Below are 20,396 nucleotides of genomic sequence, written 5' to 3' on the forward strand. Positions count from 1 at the left end.
AAGACTTGGGGAGTGGTTGCTGTTTACAGATAAACAAACTACAACCAGGGTTACAGATACTTAATTTTTCCTCAAGCTAAGGAAACTCATACTTAAGTTTAATGACAAATTTAATCCATCAAAAACTAAGGTTTATTTGTAAATCTCTTATAGTAAGAAAAAATTTAAATGATCTTTTAAAAACAGGTAGATAACTTAGTCCTGAAAGAATAATTATCCATACAGCAAATTTAACTATTTTAACAATTTTTAAAATTACCTCCTATTAGTTGCTCATTTCCTTGATTTCAGTTGCCATTGATCTAACTCAACATGGGGGAAGGGTTACATTCGTGCAAGTTAGCACAGCTTAATGGTTAACTCCATTCTCCTGCCAACCTTGTGTGCATGCAGCAAATAGCCGTGTATATAAAGTCAAGAGGTCCAGGTCTCCTTACAGGAGGGAGAAGTTCCAAATTGCTTGAAATTGAATAATTGAGACAAAAAAATGCACACAATTAAACTATTCCTTTTTGTTGTTCCTTTAGTAATTGCATCCAGAGTGGATCCAGACCTTTCATCATTTGATTCTGCACCTTCAGAGCCAAAATCAAGATTTGCTATGTTGGATGATGTCAAAATTTTAGCCAATGGCCTCCTGCAGCTGGGTCATGGTCTTAAAGATTTTGTCCATAAGACTAAGGGACAGATTAACGACATATTTCAGAAGCTCAACATATTTGATCAGTCTTTTTATGACCTATCACTTCGAACCAATGAAATCAAAGAAGAGGAAAAGGAGCTAAGAAGAACCACATCTAAACTACAAGTCAGAAACGAGGAGGTGAAGAACATGTCAGTAGAACTGAACGCAAAGCTTGAGAGTCTGCTGGAAGAGAAGACAGCCCTTCAACACAAGGTCAGGGCTTTGGAGGAGCAGCTAACCAACTTAATTCTAAGCCCAGCTGGGGCTCAGGAGCACCCAGAAGTAGCATCACTCAAAGTAAGTAGAAATCACAGCATTCTGATTGTTGTCAATATAGACTTTCAAATACATTTTAAAGACATACTCTTTTAAATACTCTGCTAGATCATTAACATACATATTTTTTCCAAGAAATAACTTTTTCAAAAAATAAAATTATCCTCTGGAACTTCAGTTCAGGGTTTGCTTTGCTAACATTATATTTGAAAAGAGCTAAAACTTATATTTCATTCAATTAAGTGCTTTTGTAACATTCAACTATCATGCTACTGATAATTACTAGAGGTGAATTTTTGTAAAAAAAAAAAAAAGTAAATTTAAAACTATTCTTCCACAAACAATAGACTAATATAGTAAATGGCATATTCTAATTCCTTTGAAACATTGTTTATTTTACTTTAAATAAAATTCAGAAAGTTTTAGATATGGCAATTTTAAAGTACAGTAGCAAGACGGTATATTATTTGAAAAAAGCATAGGACAATGGCAGCCAATGTTCACTTTTCTAACCCACTACTAGCTTAAAAATTAGGTGGCCGTTACATGTAAATAAAAACGTCAACAAAAAAGACAGAGGACATTTTAAACAAACTACAATCTGTGTTCAGAGTTTTGTAGAACAGCAAGATAACAGCATAAGAGAACTCCTCCAGAGTGTGGAAGAACAGTATAAACAATTAAGTCAACAGCACATTCAGATAAAAGAAATAGAAAACCAGGTAAGTAGCCTACAGCTATGTCAGACTGCTGCACCAGTTGACGGAACTCCTGTCTGCTTGCAAAACTTTCTGTACAACTAAGCAACTAACCTATGCCATGCAGCTCCTAATGAGCCCTACAGAAAACAGCAGTCTGTCTCGCTGAGCGGTGAGAAAAGGCAATCCATGTCTGATTCCATTAACATGATCTTATTCAACTTTAAATCAGGTCATGAACGTGCTCTGTTTGAAGTCTCAACACAGCCTCCTCTCTTGCTCACAGTCACTCTTAGAACCTGCAATGATCTGGCCCTTCATTATCTCACTAGCTTCCCCGCTATTCTTCACCTCCACCAAACACGCTGCTCCCAAGGCCTCCATCTGTGTGGTGTCTGTCTAGAATCCTGGTTTTCCCCCTAGTATCTGCACTTCCTATACACTTTTATGAAATACAAAATGCTTAATGAAGCTGTCCCAGGCCAACAAATAGAAAATAAAAGGCCTCCCCAAAGTTACTACATTGTTTCCCCCTCTGTAATATCTTTATATTTAACATAAACAGAAAGCTATTTCTTGCCTATCACTCAATTAAACTGGAAGATCTATGAACCTGTGATTCTTTTCTATTACTTTAATTAGTAAAACCCTTTATACAGAATACTGTATAAACACATTGTAGGAACTCAATATTTTGGAACTGACCATTGCAACAGCGTATTCAGCAAACACAAGTTAATAAAGTTAGCTAAGTTTGTAATCCATACCGTTGAAAAGAGAATATTTTCAAATATTTTAAGCAAAGCATATAGCCATACTGGTTCTTTTCCTTTTAGTCAATGTCTCTTGTTTCATTTGCTTCATTCTCTTAATTTTGTTATTCATTAAATAATGCTCTTGATTAACTGTCTCAAGAACAGAATGTCAGTCTATGTTGGGAAGCACTGTTCATTCCTCTTTGCTCGCAGAACCGGGGCGAGGGCTCTGCACATGCTCAGCAAGCCCTCTGCCACTGGACTGACTTCTGACACACTTACCCAGCATTCCCTAACTGTATATACAATAGCATTTTTAAAAGTAGATTTATATTCTTTTATCAGCTCAGAAAGACTGGCATTCAAGAACCCACAGAAAATTCTCTTTCTTCTAAATCAAGAGCACCAAGAACTACTCCCCCTCATCATCTGAATGAAACAAAAAATATAGAACAAGATGGTAAGATAATTTGGCCAGTTTTCTCTACAAAATTCCCTATTCTTAAGACCTGATCTGATCTAGATAAGAGTAAAAATTTATATATACCAAATGCCATCACCAAATATCAATTTAATTGGACCCTGGCTTGTTGTCTTGTTTGTTTGTTTGTTTCTTTCTTTCTTTCTTTCTTCCCATTTTAACACTATAAATGACATTCTTATGAAGCTGATATAAAAACATGGAGTTACTAATTTCATAGATATAAAATGATACTATAGGTACAGAAAAGGAATAAGCTCATGCTTATAAGACATATGGAGAGCCACAAAGGTCATATTTAAAAATGACTTTCTAGTCAGAGCACGGTGGCTCATAGCTGCAGTCCCAGCACTTGAGAGGGTAAGGTAGGAGAACTGATGTGCGTTTGAGACCAGCCTAACTACAGAGTTAGTTCCACATTAGCCTGAGCTAAGCTGAGACTCCAAAAGAATAAACAAAACAAAACAAAATCTATTAAAAAAGATTACTTTCTAAAGCAACAAACCAGATATATTCATGTGTACAAAGAAAACCTGCACTTCTAAAACGCAAAAGATCATGGAGTTCTCAAAAATTCTACTTTCCTAGCTGCATAAAATCTTTCCCAGGTAAAATAAAAGTTCCAAGAAACAAAGTCACTATTTCCAGCCAAACTGCTGAAAACAACACATTCCAAGCAGTTGTTTTTGTTCCTGTAACTCACACAGGAGAAATGCCTATGTGTGCTCTTCCTGTACAGTCAGTTTCCACATCTGCTGCTTCAGTTAGGAACCAAACCCTGCCCTGAGCTTCTGCTCCCTGGTACTCTCACTTAGTACTCACTCTCACAAGACAACGCTTTTTAAAATTCTCATTTTCTCCATTTTCTTTTAAAATAAGTAAGTTGGAAATGTTATTTTAATGTTACTTGGATAAGTGTCTCACCCAATAGACATGCTTTAGCATAAATATTACTGAACATTCACATCAATTCCATAAAATAGTAGTAAAACTGTAAGCTCTACAGATACTTCTATTCCTAAATATTACATAATAATGTCTGTCCATTTTAGACCTTCCTGCCGACTGCTCTGCCGTTTATAACAGAGGCGAACACACAAGTGGTGTGTATACTATTAAACCAAGCAACTCCCAAGGGTTTAATGTCTACTGTGATACCCAATCAGGTAAACCCACGTAAACAAGAATATGTTAGCATGAATTCAAGATACTCATTACCTACTATCAAAACTAAGCCTGTTATCAACTCACAGAAAATGATTATTCACGCAAATCTGGGATCATAATAAATGATAAAATATATTACCTTAACTATATAGTGCCTAATTAGTAAATCAACTCACAAAGCCAAAGCTAAAACCAAACTCAAAACGGGTGATTTTTTTTCCCATCAACTTTAACCTACTAAAAAAAAAAAAAATAACTACATTCATTCACACTCTCCAGGCAGTTCATGGACATTAATTCAACACCGGAAAGATGGCTCACAGGACTTCAACGAAACATGGGAAAACTATGAAAAGGGCTTTGGGAGCCTCAACGGTAAAGTGATTTCCTTGCACTGTTCGTTTATTTGTAAATTTAACAGTATTAACTGGTTGTGCTGACATGGGTCTGAGATCACAGCGCTTTGGGGGTTGGGAGTGTGCCCAGCAGGTGGGTTGAAAGCTCAAGGCCAGTTTGGGCCACATATTGAGACCTCTTCTCAAAAAAAGAATTATAAAATAAGAAACAATTATAAAATGGGCTGTGGAAATGTAACAATAAACAAAAACAAACTGCAGCCTTCATAAAAATGATTGGTAAATACTATACATGTTAGCAATTATAATTATCTTTTTTTTTTTTTTTTTTTGGTTTTTCAAGACAGGGTTTCTCTGTATAGTCTTGGCTGTCCTGGAACTCACTTTGTAGACCAGGCTGGCCTCGAACTCAGAAATCTGCCTGCCTCTGCCTCCCAAGTGCTGGGATTAAAGATTTGTACCACCATGTCCGGCATTTTCTTTTAATTATACTTATCTTAATTGTACTTAGCACTATTACCCATCTGCTCTTATGTGTGCTTGTTGAAATGTAATTCTATAGTTCATGATTACAATAGTTATTAAGGAAAGCAGTACATACCATTGGCTCTAGTGAGGGGAAATGCTACAAATGAGCCGCAAAGATGGCATTATAGTACTCTTTCATTGATATCTTAAGTGTAAAGTAACACAGGTTAAATGGAGCTGGAGTAAGTGTTGTGGCAGAGCACTTGACTAGCACAGCGCTGGGACTGATCCTCAGTAGCACAAAGGAAGTAATAAAACTACAAAATAAAAGAGTTAGAAGGCACAGGGTCACTGTCAGAGATACAGTGTCTAACTACTTAAATACAAATTTTATTATTCAATATTATAAATATATACTACAGAACTGTGGTTCTCTGAATGTTCTAGAATATGATATTCTATTTTGACTATAAAATGAAACTATAAAAATAAGCAAAAGAATAAAAAATAAACAGATACTTAAAATAAAAAATATAGATTATTTGTGAGTGTGTAGTATTCACTTAGAAAGTAGAAGTCATCTGATATTATGCCAAAAAAAATTTTAAGACTCAGTACTTCTTGATTATTTTTAAAATTCTCTATTCATGGCACTACTTAAATCCCTAAAGAGACGGCCTATTCAGTGGTATTTTGCAGTTCTAATTCTTCTGGGATTGAGTTAAACACTAAAATAAAGGACTAGCAGTTCAGAATGCTGGTTTATTTCTAATTAGAAACTAATTATTCATTTATAATCCTAAAGTGAAGTTTCCTAACTCAATAGCAATAATATTTATTCTTGTCATTAAACACTTCAGTATAGGTTGTATAATGATCTACTTATAATACTATTGTTTTTAATCCCAAATAGTTTTAATTATAGAGACAAACACTATTAACAGAATATTCAAATCTCGTTTTTAAATTTTAGATTCTTTTTCTATGAAAAAAGCTTCACATTGAAGAAAAATACTATCACTATTATCTAAAGCTGGACATCTAAAAGCATTCTCTTGAATGTGGGTATATTAATGACCAGCTGACGGTAAAGTGGTGTCTATGTACATAAAGAGGTACAAGAAAGATATTACTCTCTCAATGACCAAACCTAAAAATATCTGTAATGATGTAATATGTCATATATAAAACATATTCTAAAATATATTTTTGAAATAATGTTGGAGTTAATCAAGACAAGATTTTAATACAGACTTAAACACAGGTTTTATTAACATTAAGGGAGAAAAAGTCACACTTAATGCTGGGGATATCGTTCAGTGGGAAAGTCTTCCTCAGCACAGGCTGGAGTCAGATTCAGAACTCAAACAAGACAGACAGACAGACAGACAGAGTGATCGACTGATCAATCAATAAAAAGCAGAGGGAGACAGAAAGAAAAGGACAGTGGATATACCCAGACACAGACATGAGCTCACAAAACTCTGTATTAATATACATTTTAGAAAGGATTTGTTTTGGGTTTTTCAGATAGGGTCCCATGCCCAGGATAGACTTATAGAGCTCTGTGTAGTGGAAGACTTGAAACAACAATCCGTTCTGTCTCCACCTCCCAAGTATTAGTATTGCAAGCACACACCATAACACCAAAAATATAAATACTTTACAAGATTTCAAAGTAACCCAGGAATCAGAACTAAACTCACATCAACAAACTGAAAATAATGACAAAAACTAGCCATGGAAAATGACTGTACATTCTTGTAATCATAGCACTTTGGTAGGAAGATATCAACTTTGAAACCAGCCTGGGCTAAATAGTAACACCCTGGCGTACGCACGCACGTGCGCGCACACACACACACACACACACACACACACAAGTCAGTCAGGTCCTGATCTGTAGTTACCATCACACAGGGTTTTCCCTCTAACTTTTCTCTTTAGGAGAATTTTGGTTGGGCCTAGAGAAGATCTACGCTCTAGTCCAACAGTCTAACTACATTTTACGCCTCGAGCTACAAGACTGGAAAGACAGCAAGCACTACGCTGAATACTCCTTTCACCTGGGCAGTCACGAAACCAACTACACGCTACATGTGGCTGAGATTGCTGGCAATATCCCCGGGGCCCTCCCAGAGCACACAGACCTGATGTTTTCTACATGGAATCACAGAGCAGAGGGACAGCTCTACTGTCCAGAAAGTTACTCAGGTATCTCATTAATGACAACACTTTCTTCAAAGTATCCCTTACAGTTTTACCTATTATCTATAATAGGTTCTTTAAAATACTAATCTCAAGCAAGCATTCTCCTCACTATGTTGATGGTGTATGTGAGTCACACAGAATAAAGAATATTGGGATACATTCATCTACAATATAATAACCACATGTCTGTCTTTTTTTAGGTGGCTGGTGGTGGAATGACATATGTGGAGAAAACAACCTAAATGGAAAATACAACAAACCCAGAACCAAATCCAAACCAGAGAGGAGAAGAGGGATCTACTGGAGGCCTCAGAGCAGAAAGCTCTACGCTATCAAATCAACCAAAATGATGCTGCAGCCCACCACCTAAGAAGCTTCAACTGAACTGAGACAAAATAAAAGATCAATAAATTAAATATTAAAGTCCTCCCGATCACTGTAGTAATCTGGTATTAAAATTTTAATGGAAAGCTTGAGAACTGAATTTCAATTAGGTTTAAACTCACTGTTTAGATCAGATATCACCGAATCAAAGTAAACAAAATTTATCTTTTTCAATCAAACTCCTACAGTATCATTTGTTCATGTTTGAGATATGGAATCAATTTAAGAATCAAATCATCTGGGAGTGGGGGGAGTATGTCTTTAACCCCAGGTTTCAGGAGGGAGAGGCAGGCAGATCTTGAGACTGAGGCCAATGTAGTTTACAGAGTATGTTCCAATACAGCCAAGGATACACAGAGTAACCTTGCCACGATAAAACAAAACAACACAAAATGAAACCACAAAACCAAACAAAACAAAACACCATGGTTCCAATCTAAATAATAACTAATGAGTAAGCTTTGCAATTTTATGAAGTCTCATTTGTCGATTCTTGATCTTAGCACAAAGGCCATTGATGTTCTATTCAGAATATTATCCCTGTGCCCATGTTTTCCAGCTTTTCCCCACTTTCTCTTCTATTAAATTCAGTGTATCTGGTTTTATGTGGAGGTCCTTGATCCACTTGAACTTGAGCTTTGTAAGGAAGATAAGAATGGATCAATTTGTATTCTTCTACATGTTGACTGCCACTTGAGCTAGCACCATTTGTTGAAAATGCTGTCTTTTTTCCACTGGATGGTTTTAGCTCCTTTGTCAAAAATCAAGTGACCATAGATGTGTGAGTTCATTTTCTGGGTCTTCAATTCTATTGATCTACCTGCCTGTCACTGTACCAATACCATGCAGTTTTTATCACAATTGCTCTGTAGTACAGCTTGAGGTCAAGGATGCTGATTCCCCCAGAAGTTCTTTTATTGTTGAGAATAGTATTCACTATCCTGGGTTTTTTGTTACTCCAAATGAATTTGCAAATTCTACCTCTATATATAATTGATTTGGAATTTCGATGGGGATTGGACTGAATCTGTAGATTGCTTTTGGTAAGATGGCCATTTTTACTATATTAATACTGCCAATCCACGAGCATGGGAGATCTTTCCATCTTCTGAGGTCTTCAATTTCTTTCTTCAGAGATTTGAAGTTCTTGTCTTACAGATCTTTCACTTGTTTGCTTAAAGTAACACCAAGATATTTTATATTGTTTGTGACTACTGTGAAGGGTTGTCGTTTCCCTAATTTCTTTCTCAGTCTGTTTATCCTTTGTGTATAGGAAGGCTACCAATTTGTTTGAGTTAATTTGATATCCAGCCACTTTGCTGAAGTTGTTTATCAGGTTTAGGATTCTCTGGTAGAAGTTTTTTAAAGATTAATTTATTTTTATTTATATAAGTATACTCTGTAGCTGTGTTCACACACACACACCAGAAGAGGAAATCTGATCCCATTACAGATGGTTGTGAGCCACCATGTGGTTGCTGGGAATTGAACTCAGGACCTCTGGAAGAGCAGTGAGTGCTCTTGACTGCTGAGCCATCTCTCCAGCCCCCTCTGGTGGAATTTTTGGGGTCATTTAAGTATAGTATCATACCATCTGCAAATAGTGATATTTTGACTTCTTCCTTTCCAATTTATATTCCCTTGACCTCCTTTTGTTGTCTAATTGCTCTAGCTAGAACTTCAAGTACTATATTGAATAGATAGGGAGAGAGTGGGCAACCTTGTCTAGTTCCTGATTTTAATAGGATTGCCATTAAACATCCATTTAGTTTAATATTGGCTACTGGTTTGCTATATATTGATTTTACTAGGTTTAGGTATGGGCCATGAATTCCTGATCTTTCCAAAACTTTTTTTTTTCTTTCCAAAACTTTTAACATGAAGGGAAGTTGAATTTTGTCAAATGCTTTTCCAGCATCTAACGAGATGATCATGTGGTTTTCTTCTTTGAGTTCGTTTATGTAGTTGTAGTTGTAGTTATGTATGTTGATGGATTTCCGTATATTGAACCATCCCACCATCCCTGCCCCCCTGGGATGAAGCCTACTTGATTGTGGTGAATGATCATTTTGATGTGTTCTTGGATTTGGTTTGCGATAATTTTATTGAGTATTTTTGCATCGATGTTCATTATGGAAATTGGGCTGAAGTTCTCCTTCTTTGTTGGATCTTTGTGTGGTTTTGGTATCAACGTAACTGTGGCTTCATAGAACAAATGGGGTAGTGTTCATTCTGTTTCTATTTTGTGTATAGTTTGTAGAGTATTAATTAGTATTAAGTCTTTGAAGGTCTGATAGAATTCTGCACTAAACCCATCTGGCTTTTTGTTTGTTTTTGTTTTTTGTTTTGGTTTTGGTTTTGGTTTTGGTTGGGAGACTTTTAATGACTGTTTCTATTACATTAGGGGTGATGGGACTGTTAAGATGGTTTACCTGATCCCGATTTAACTTTGATATTTGGTATCTGTCTAGAAAACTGTCCATTTAAACAAGATTTTCCTTTTGTTGAGTATAGGCTTTTATAGTAGAATCTGATAATTTTTAAAAATTTCCTCAGTTTCTGTTGTTATATCTCCCCCTTTTTATTTCTGATTTTGTTAATTTGGATACTGTCTCTGTGCCCTCTGGTTAGTCTGGCTAAGTGTTTATCTATCTTGTCAATTTTCTCAAAGAACCAGCTCCTGGTTTTGTTGATTCTTTGTATAGTTCTTTTTGTCTCTACTTGGTTGATTTCAGCCCTTAGTTTGATTACCTCCTGCCTTCTACTCCTTGTGGGTGTGCTTCTTTCTGTTCTAGAGCTTTCAGGTGTGCTGTTAAACTGCTAGTGTATGCTCTTTCATTTCTCTTTGGAGGCACTCAGAGCTATGAGATTTCCTCTTAGCACTGATTTCATTGTTGTGGGAAGCCACATGTGCTGTTGCAGGGTGGCGCTGGCTTCTGCTGGCCACCACGCATACATAGGCAGTAAAGTTTTTTTTTGCCAAGATGAGGTTTTGAGAATTAACCAAAATTAACCAATCAGATGAGAGAGAAGTTAACCAATCAGATGTAGGCATGCAAATGAGGTGGTAAGCATAACCCAAGCACAACCAATCCGGNTGAGACATGCCTCTCCTAGGCCTATATAAGCAGCACCAGTTCTGGGCTTGGGGTCTCTTTGCCTCTGCAATCAAGCTCTCCCAATAAACGTGTGCAGAAGGATCCTGTTGCAGCGTTGTTCTTGCTGGCCAGTCGGGCACCCGCAAGACATTGTGTCCCATAAGTTTGGGTATCTTGTGCCTTCATTTTCATTAAATTCTAAAAAATCTTTAATTTCTTTCTTTCTTCCTTGATCAAGAAGGGCATTTTTCAGCTTCCATGTGTATGTGTGCTTTCTGTTGTTTTTGTTGTTATTGAAGACCAGCCTTAGTCCATGGTGATCTGATAAGATGCACGGGATTATTGCAATCTTATTGTATCTGTTGAGGCTTGTTTTGTGTCCAAATATATGGCCAATTTTGGAGAAGGTACTATGAGGTGCTAAGAAGAAAGTATATGTTTTGTTTTAGGATGAAATGTTCTATAAATATCTGTTAAACCCATTTGGTCTATAACTTCAGTTAGTTTCAATGTGTCTCTGTTTACTTTCTGTTTCCATGATCTGTTCATTGATGAGAGTACGGTGTTGAAGTCTCCCACTATTATTATTGTGTGAGGTGCAATGTGTGCTTTGAGCTTTAGTAAAGTTTCTTTTATGAATGTGGGTGCCCTTGCATTTGGAGCATAGATGTTCAGAATTGAGAGTTCTTGGTAGTTTTTTTTCATTTGATGAGTATGAAGTGTCCTTCCTTATCTTTTTTGATAACTTTTGGTTGAAAGCCGATTTTATTCAATATTAGAATGGCTGTTCCAGCTTGTTTTTTGGGACCATTTGCTTGGAAAATTGTTTTCCAGCCTATTACTCTGAGGTAGTGTCTGTCTTTGACACTGAGATGCATTTGTTGTATGCAGCAAAATGCTGGGTCCTGTTTATGTATCCATTCTCTTAGTCTATGTCTTTTTATCGGGGAATTGAGTCCACTGATGTTAAGAGATATTAAGGAATAGTGATTGCTACTTCCTGCTATTTTTGTTGTTAGAGGTGGAATTATGTTTGTGTGACTATCTTCTTTTAGGTTTGTTGAAAGATTACTTTCTAGCTTTTTCTAGGGTGTAGTTTCCCTCCTTGTGTTGGCGTTTTCTGTTTATTATCCATTGTAGGGCTGGATTTGTGGAATGATAGTGTGTAAATTTGGTTTCATTATGGAATATCTTGGTTTTTCTATCTATGGTAATTGAGAGTTTTGCTGGGTATAGAAGCCTAAGCTGGCATTTGTGTTCTCTTAGGGTCTATATAACATCTGCTCAGGATCTTCTGGCTTTAAGAGTCTCTGGTGAGAAGTCTGGTGTAATTCTGATAGGTCTGTCTTTATATTTTATTTCACTTACTGCTTTTAATATTCTTTCTTTATTTTGTGCATTTGGTGTTTTAATTATGACGAGACAGGAGGAATTTCTTTTCTGGTCCAATCTATTTGGAGTTCTGTAGGCTTGTTGTATGTTTATGAGTATCTCTTTCTTTAGGTTCGGGAAGTTTTCTTCTATAATTTTGTGGAAGATATTGACTAGCCCTTTAAATTGGGAATCTCTGCTCTCTTCTATACCTATTATCCTTAGGTTTTGTCTTTTCATTGTGTCCTGGATTTCCTGGATGTTTTGGGCTCTTTCTTTGACTGTTGGGTCAATGTTTTCTATGCTATCATCTGCCCCTGAGATTCTATCTCTTATATTCTTTGGGGATACTTGTGTCTATGAATCCTGATCTTTTTCCTACATTTTCTATGCCCAGGGTTGTCTCTCTTTGCGATTTCTTTATTGATTCTATTTCCATTTTTAGGTCCTGGATGGTTTTGTTCAATTCCTTCACCTGTTTGGTTGTGTTTTCCTGTAATTCTTTAAGGGATTTTTGTGTTTCCTCTTTAAGGGCTTCTAGCTGTTTACCTGTGTTCTCCTGTACTTCTTTAAGGGAGTTATTTATGTCCTTCTTAAAGTCCTCTATCAACATCATGAGATGTGATTTTAAATCAGAGTCTTGCTTTTCTGGTGTGTTGGGGTATCCAGGGATGCTGTGGTGGGATAACTGGCTTCTGATGATGCCAAGTAGCCTTGGTTTCTGTTGCTTGTATTCTTGCCCTTGCCTCTTGCCATCTGGTTATCTCTGGTGTTAGTTGGTCTTCCTGTGTCTGACTGTGGCTTGTCCCTCCTGCAAGCCTCTGTGTCAGTACTCCTGGTAGACCATTTCTCTCCGGGATGAATTTGGGTCTTGAGAACTGTGGCACAGGGTCAGCTCCAGGGCCCAGATGGAAACCTGAAGGATCCTGTCCCTGGCTATTCCTTGGTTCCTATATCCTGATGACTCTGGGATGGTCCCTCTTGGGCCAAGAATCTGAGCAGAAGAAGTGGTGTTGCCTGTGCTCACAGGTGTGCCAGCTCCTGGGAGACCAGCTCTCTCACTCCCAGTGATATTTGGTTATGGAGTGCTGTGGCACAGGATCAGCTCCAGGAGCCAAAGGAAATCAGAAGGATCCTGTCACAGGCTGCTCCTCAGTTCCTGTGTCCTGAGGTGTCTAGGCGGGCCCCTCAGAGCAGAAGTGGTGATCTTACCTGTACTCACAGATGTACTAGCACTTCTGGGAGACCAGCTCTCTCCTGGCAGTATTTTGGTGTGGAGAGCTGTAGCACAGGATCAGCTCCAGGCACAGATGGAAACTGAAGGTTCCTGTCCCAGGCTGCTCATTTTATGTGGTTTTAAGTAGTCCTAAAAATCATATCTTCTCAAATATTTTAAAGCCTAATAGGCATGTATGTTCATAGACATTACAATAAGCATATGATTGCTCATAAAAAGTAATTCAAACTTTAACTCTCCAAGGATTGTCAGATTCAAGTAGCTATCATAACATTAGCTGCAGCAGTGTTAAAATCAGTTTTTCACTATATGGCTATAAGAACACCTATTGCTCTTCCAGAAGACCTAAGTTTGGTTTCTAGTACCCACTCTGGAGGCTCACCAATAACTCCAGCTTCAGTGGATCCAATGCCTTCTCTCTCCTTCACCAGCACACAGATATGAGTTATATACATAGACATGTCTTGTGTTTTTGGTTTTGTTTTTTTAATTTCACGTGCATTGGTGTTTTGCCTGCATGAGGGTATGAGGGTGCAAATCCTCTGGAACTGAAGTTACAGATAGTTGTGAGCTGGGAATTGAACCTGGGTCCTATGGAAGAGCAGCCAGTACACTTATCCACTGAGCCATCCCTCCAGCCCTGCCCCCCCCCACCGCCAAATATATCTTAAAAAAACAAAGGAAATTTTGAGTTAAATCAAGTTTTTAAAGATAGGTCATACCCAGTTATAATGTGACTCATCTCAATCAATATCTAGCATTATTTACTTATCCTTTATCATACATATATTTCAAATCCCATATAGGAGTTATATATGGACTATGTGAATCCTATTTTTTTTTCTACAGAAAAACTCAAAAGAATAAAAGCAAGAAACAGCTAGAGTTTTCAGAGCTACAATCTAACATGCTGAAAGTTTACTCTGAGTTTTACATCTGACTTCTAAGATGGATTCTTGACCAAAACAGAAGCAGAAACTTTGGGAACAAAGTGCCCCTTGCTGCAGCACAGCAGGCACTTCGCGGTGATTTCAGCTTTTGTTTCTTAGATTCTCAAGTAGTTTGTTTTGCTCCTTTTAGAAAGACATACCAAATTGATCTCTCTCTTTTTTTTTCTCATAGAATGCTCAGATTGAGAGAATATTCTGGTAGCTGAAAGTTTTCTTCGTTGCATTTCACAGTGTTGTCCTGTCCTGGATTCTCTGGGTGGAGAGCCACAGTTGTCTAACCCAGTGGGACTTGTCCAGGGCACTTTCCCTTCTCTCTCTCTAGTACTTATTACTAATCACATCCCAATACCACTGCACTCAGCATGGCTAACCCCTCCCTTGGCTCCATCTTTATAGCCTGTCCTTCCTCAGATCCTCTTATCCCCATGGATCTGACACGACCAGTATATATATATACACGGCCAGTATATATATATATACACGGCCAGTATATACACGTCATCCCAGCCTCACCTGCTGCTGTAGAATCTATTTACATATTTTCTTATACTTATGCTTATATAAGCATATTTTCATGCTGACATCTTCCTAGAAAGTAGGCAGCTGCCAATCAGTTTACTCAAATGTTAGTAGTTATGGTTTCATTAGCCAATATTTATTAAATTCCTACTTTATACAACTTATTAAAAATTATATTACTATATATCTACCTTCTGTACAGAATAATAGTATTACCTCGTGGCTTGTTTTGTTTGTTTTTTTGTTTGTTTGTTTAGTTAGTTGATTGATTGACTGGTTGGTTGGTTGGTTGGGTTTTTTTGGGGTTTTTTTCTGCATCACTAACACCCACAAACAACGCACTTCTGAGTGCATACTGAATGATTATATAACACTGCAGTTTTGAAAACTGAGTCATCAAACAATTGCCTCTTTCAGCAAAGTCCAAAGTATTCTCCGTGAGTGCAAATTACCTAGGGCAAAATTACTCAATTGGTTTCAACTGTGCCGTTCAAGGTTATGAAAATGGGGTTAACAAGTCCCCATATTATACCTTCAGAAGGTGATATTTCAACTGAATTTTAGAAAATATAAAATATAACAAAGAATTCCATCTGAACCATAAAAACTGTTTGCTACAGTTCAAATGCTTTAAGGTAGTAACAAACGTAAAAATGGTTAAGTTTACTGAATTCACAATAAACAACCTTAAGGGTACAGAATTGTTGCTGGTCATCTTCAGAGAAGCAACCAAGTTTCAGTCTACAATTCCACACATAGGAATAAGCACCTGCCAAACATGCCTCACTGGGTTGTCATAAATGGTCTTAACCATGTTTAAATACATGCACATATTTCTAAAGCTGGATCTTAGGTTATCACTGTTTAACCACCTTTAAGAAAATAATCTGTACAAATACTTCCCAAGGAAATACTTTCATTTTTAGGGAAAAAGAACAAAACTTGTCTCAGGCTGCTCTTAGTTCTGGGACACTATCTCTCCCTTGGGGGCCTGGGGTAAAACAACCACCACCCTGACTTTTTAAAAACACTTGGGTGGCGATATCTAAGTGCTGAAAATTGGCCTCTCTGCTAGTTCTATAGGAGCTATAGGTTTTCTTAATTTTCAGTACCACTCATATGAAATTAAGAATTTAGAAAATGAGCCACAGCAGTATTAACGGTATATAAGAACTGATATTGAAAAGGCACACATATTTTTATATCCCAACTATTATGACTATCTCAAAATACTGCTTAGAAAACAAGTCTTTTTTATTGTATCAAAGGACAGAATATTTTAGTTTAATTCATAAGGAATATAACTAATATCTTGATCACTTTAATTCAACATAATTGGTTTTTTTGGTTAATCAATGTATTTTATGCACTAAACTATTATTCTAAAAAAAGTAAGATCATAGGATTTACATATACACAAAAACAATTAAAATCTGCTCTGCAAAGGGAGATCTACGATAATACAAAGATGAGCTCCAAGAAGCAGGTGTCACATGATCCCTATGTGTTCTTAATGACCTGATCTGACTTGAAATAACAGGGTAAAGTGTGACTAGTACATTATAAGCTTATCAAATAATTCAAAGAAAAACTCGTGCTGGGCGTGGTGGCGCACGCCTTTAATCCCAGCACTCNGGAGGCAGAGGCAGGTGGATTTCTGAGTTCGAGGCCAGCCTGGTCTACAAAGTGAGTTCCAGGACAGCCAGGACTATACAGAGAAACCCTGTCTCGAAAATACCAAAAAAAAAAAAAAAAAAAAAAAACTCATAATTTATAATTGAAAATATTCTCTTAGGGTCTGACCAGGATCGTCTGGCTTTTAGAGTCTCTGTTGAAAAGTCTGGTGTAATTCTGATAGGTCTGCCTTTATATGTTGCTGGCTTTTTTCCCTTACAGCTTTTAATATTTTTTCTTTGTCCTCTACATTTAGTGTTTTGATTATTATGGGGTGGGAGAAATTCCTTTTCGGGTTCAATCAATTTGGCGTTCCGAAGGCTTCTTGTACATTTATAGTCATCACTTTTTTTAGGTTAAGGGAAGTTTTCTTCTATGATTTTGTTGAAGATGTTTTTCTGGCTCTTTGAGCTGGGAATCTTCACCCTCTTCTGTTCCTATTGTTCTTAGGCTTGATCTTTTCACTGTGTCCTGAGTTTTCTGGTATTTTGGGTTAGGAGCTTTTTACACTTTGTATTTTCTTTGACCAATGTGTCAATATCTTCTACGACTGAGATTCTCTCTTCTATATCTTGTATGAAAGTAGATTTTAAAACTAACATTTGTTACTGTGGCTACTGTAGTCCTTATCTGTCAGAAGCATGCCCATATCTACTGGTGTGTGTGTGTGTATCTGGAATTTCATATAACAGATCATTTAAAACTATATTTAGATCAGCTCACAGACCATAAAATCCCCCCAAAAGAGGAGAGTCCATCTTACTAACTGCAAAGGGCAGCATCATGCTTTTATTTTGATCGCACACTGATAATTGCCACTGTCTCTTATAGTCTTAGTTACACGACTTTTGCTAACCACACTTATAAAAAAAAGAGAAAAGAAATAGATAGAAAAACAAAGATACAAAAGTTCAACAGGCAATCACAACTAAGGCTATTGTTGGGAAAGAGGGCAGCTCTCACGGTCTGCCAAGAATATCATGTGCTATGTGGACATGTCTCAAAAAAGCAGATGTCAATAAAATGGAAGGATTTGCTCAATTAGATGTACCTTGATCTAGTACAAATCAAACAGCTACAGTAGTAATCAAGACAAGATCTGGAACACAAGTAGTGTTGCAAGGAATCTACTATCTAACTTCCAAGTGATTGCAAACATTTAATAAAATTCCAGTAGGAGAGGGCTCGCTGTTTGTTTATCCTAATGTAACAACAACACAGGGTCTTTTATCTGACACTGAGATAGCATATGCAATCATTTGGGGTAAACCTCACTTATCTGGATTATTCTATGCCTTCCAATTCTTTATTGCTAAGATACTGTATATCATCTACCACTGTAAAGGATTTTTAAGACTTGACTCTCCTGAGTTAACTCTAATCAAACCTAGCTGACAGGCTACACAGGAAAAATCTGTCATCTAACTGTGACAGTTTACCTATATCTTCGACTTGAGAAGCAGAGATGGAAGAATCCTCAGTTCTGGACTAAATACCAACCCAACATCCTCTCTTGAACAATACACATGTGGTTATCAGTCTCATGAACACTGAAGGTCCAAGTAAAAACACAAGCTGGACAATGCCAACTTTCATAGTTTTCCTTTACATTTTGTATTTTGTTTATTATGGGGAGGGGGCATATGTACGGCCCATATGTAGAATTCATAAGACAAATATGTAAAATTGGCTCCTTCCTTCCACCATGGCTTCTAGAGGATAAAACTTTGGTCACCAGGCTTATTTAGTAAGTACTTTCACTCAGTGAGCTAGCTATATCACCAGTACCATCCTTTTAAAAACATCTTTTTACCTATTTTTGCCTCTAAAGTCCAATATCATCATACTTTTCAAACCAATATCTCTGAGGCAATGTAATGCATGACCTATGACATATGGAATTCCATCTTCCCATGTCAAGAGAAGGAAAGTCAGTCAATCTTAGTTTTAAAAGTCACTTAAAACTACATATGGTCATAAAATATTTATTATAGAAGCCATCCTCCCAATATTTTTTAAATTAAACAAACATACCATTTCAAATCACACAGAAATTATTTCTTTTTATAATTTGGTACTGTCTCTCAAGTAGTTTTATAATAAATGGGTTTTTCAAAAAGAGAAACTTTGGAAGCAGGGGACTGAATCTATGTCTCTCTGTCCTAGAACTCATTATGCAAACCAGACTGGCTTTGAACTCACAGAGATCTGTCTGTTTCTTTTTTTTTTTTTTTTTTTTTTTTTTTTTTTTTTTTTTTTTTTTTTTCTTTTTTTTTTTTTTTTTTTTTTTTTTTTTTTTTTTTTTTTTAAAGATTTATTTATTGATTATATGTAAGTACACTGTAGCTGTCCTCAGACACTCCAGAAGAGGGCGCCAGATCTCGTTACGGATGGTTGTGAGCCACCATGTGGTTGCTGGGATTTGAACTCCGGACCTTCGGAAGAGCAGTCGGGTGCTCTTACCCACTGAGCCATCTCACCAGCCCCGATCTGTCTGTTTCTAACTCCACAGTGATAGAATTAAAAGCCTGTGTTACCATGCCTGGCCAGGGGAAATTTTTTAGCAAGAAAATAGAAAAAAGCCAACCAAGAATAATAACCACAATTCTACTTCTGTGGTTTTGTTTGTTTGTTTGTTTTTTAGGCTAGTGACCCAAGGCTTTTACTTCACTGACAGGTCCACAGGCTGGCAGGTAACTCCTACAGGGTCACCTCAGAGCCCACCTCTCCATCTCCCTAGCCATGGGCTACCTGTGCCTCCTTCTGTTCCCTCTGCTTCCTCCTCTGGAACAGTGAGCACTCCTGTTCAAACTTCTTCATGTGCTTCAGATAGCTCGTCCCTTGTGCTCCAGGAAGCCATAGTTTGTTGAGAAGTTGGGCATCTGCAGGGGGTTAGGCTCCACTGAGGCATCCCCTACATAACACTGGGCCAGGTGTGCCCCCATAACCACTCTCCTACTTCTGCATTTCAACGTAATTAATTTTCTTTAATTCCCTGAAGATATTCTTATACCAGGAAATTAATAATTTCTTTCTTAACCAAATGATACATCATTCTTGCTTCAAAAGCTCAAGAAACTAAGAAATGTAGTAACTTGGACATTCTATATCACAATTTATATATAGTCTTAGTAACATCAGTTCTTTATGAATCATATACTGAGGTATATAAAATTCTAATCTGAAGCTAATTTATCTGATTGAAAATAATAAACTTGGCCTGGAGAGCTGACTGGTAGCAAACATGAGTGTCTCAGGTCATATCTCCAGACCCTCAGAAAAGCTGAGAAGACATGGTGATAGCCTATACTCCCACCAGTTGGGAAACAGAAAGCCCCACCCCCATCCCACATGCGCAATTTGGCTAGCTAAATTAACCAGAACCAGAGAGTTAATTCTCGGGTTCAGTGAGAGACCCTGCCTCAATACACAGAGAGGAGAGTGCTGAAGGAAGACATGCTCAAGTTCAGACCTCCAGACCCATGTATGAACACACACACACACTTAGACACACACACTTAGACACACACACTTAGACACACACACACACACACACTTAGACACACACACACACACACACACACACACGAGAACAATGTACATAACTACATGTGCACCACACGTGCATGATGCATCTACTTGTAATTCTCTTCAGGAGAGTATAAACATAGACACTTAAATGCCTCACTCGACAAAGTTTCCCTCACTTGGTGAGCTCTGCACTCAACCCCATTCAGCTTCTACAACACGATTTTCTCAAGTACTCCTAACTCCTATTAATTCCTATATATATATATATATATATATATATATAGGAATATATATATATATAGGAATATATATATATAGGAATATATATATATATATCATTTATATCATTACATCATGTCTACTGTAAGATTTTAAAAATTATAGAAAATGATGACTCAGATTTTGGGGCAAAAGTATAAGATAAAATTAGTCTGGCCTGCTTTAGCAAATGTATATCAAACAACAATCCAGAAATGAGAATATTTAATTCTATCCATAACATGCAATTATATATGTCGGATAGTCTTTGTCCTTT

At 37.1% G+C, this 20,396-nt stretch overlaps 2 protein-coding genes across 6 annotated transcripts in view; one reads left to right on the forward strand and one right to left on the reverse strand.

Annotated features, from left to right (window-relative positions):
- Nucleotides 1-20,396, reverse strand: part of Dock7 (dedicator of cytokinesis 7) — a 183,354-nt gene that overhangs the window by 90,520 nt on the left and 72,438 nt on the right. The gene's annotated exons all lie outside the window — the stretch shown is intronic.
- Nucleotides 403-7,573, forward strand: Angptl3 (angiopoietin like 3). The gene is made up of 7 exons (XM_021159608.2): nucleotides 403-982; nucleotides 1,573-1,683; nucleotides 2,760-2,874; nucleotides 3,948-4,061; nucleotides 4,342-4,437; nucleotides 6,834-7,100; nucleotides 7,298-7,573. The coding sequence occupies exons 1-7, from the start codon at nucleotides 488-490 to the stop codon at nucleotides 7,465-7,467; spliced, it is 1,368 nt and encodes a 455-aa protein (XP_021015267.1). The 5' UTR covers nucleotides 403-487; the 3' UTR covers nucleotides 7,468-7,573.

Source organism: Mus caroli, chromosome 4 (assembly GCF_900094665.2).
Source record: "Mus caroli chromosome 4, CAROLI_EIJ_v1.1, whole genome shotgun sequence".
Lineage (NCBI taxonomy): Eukaryota > Metazoa > Chordata > Mammalia > Rodentia > Muridae > Mus > Mus caroli.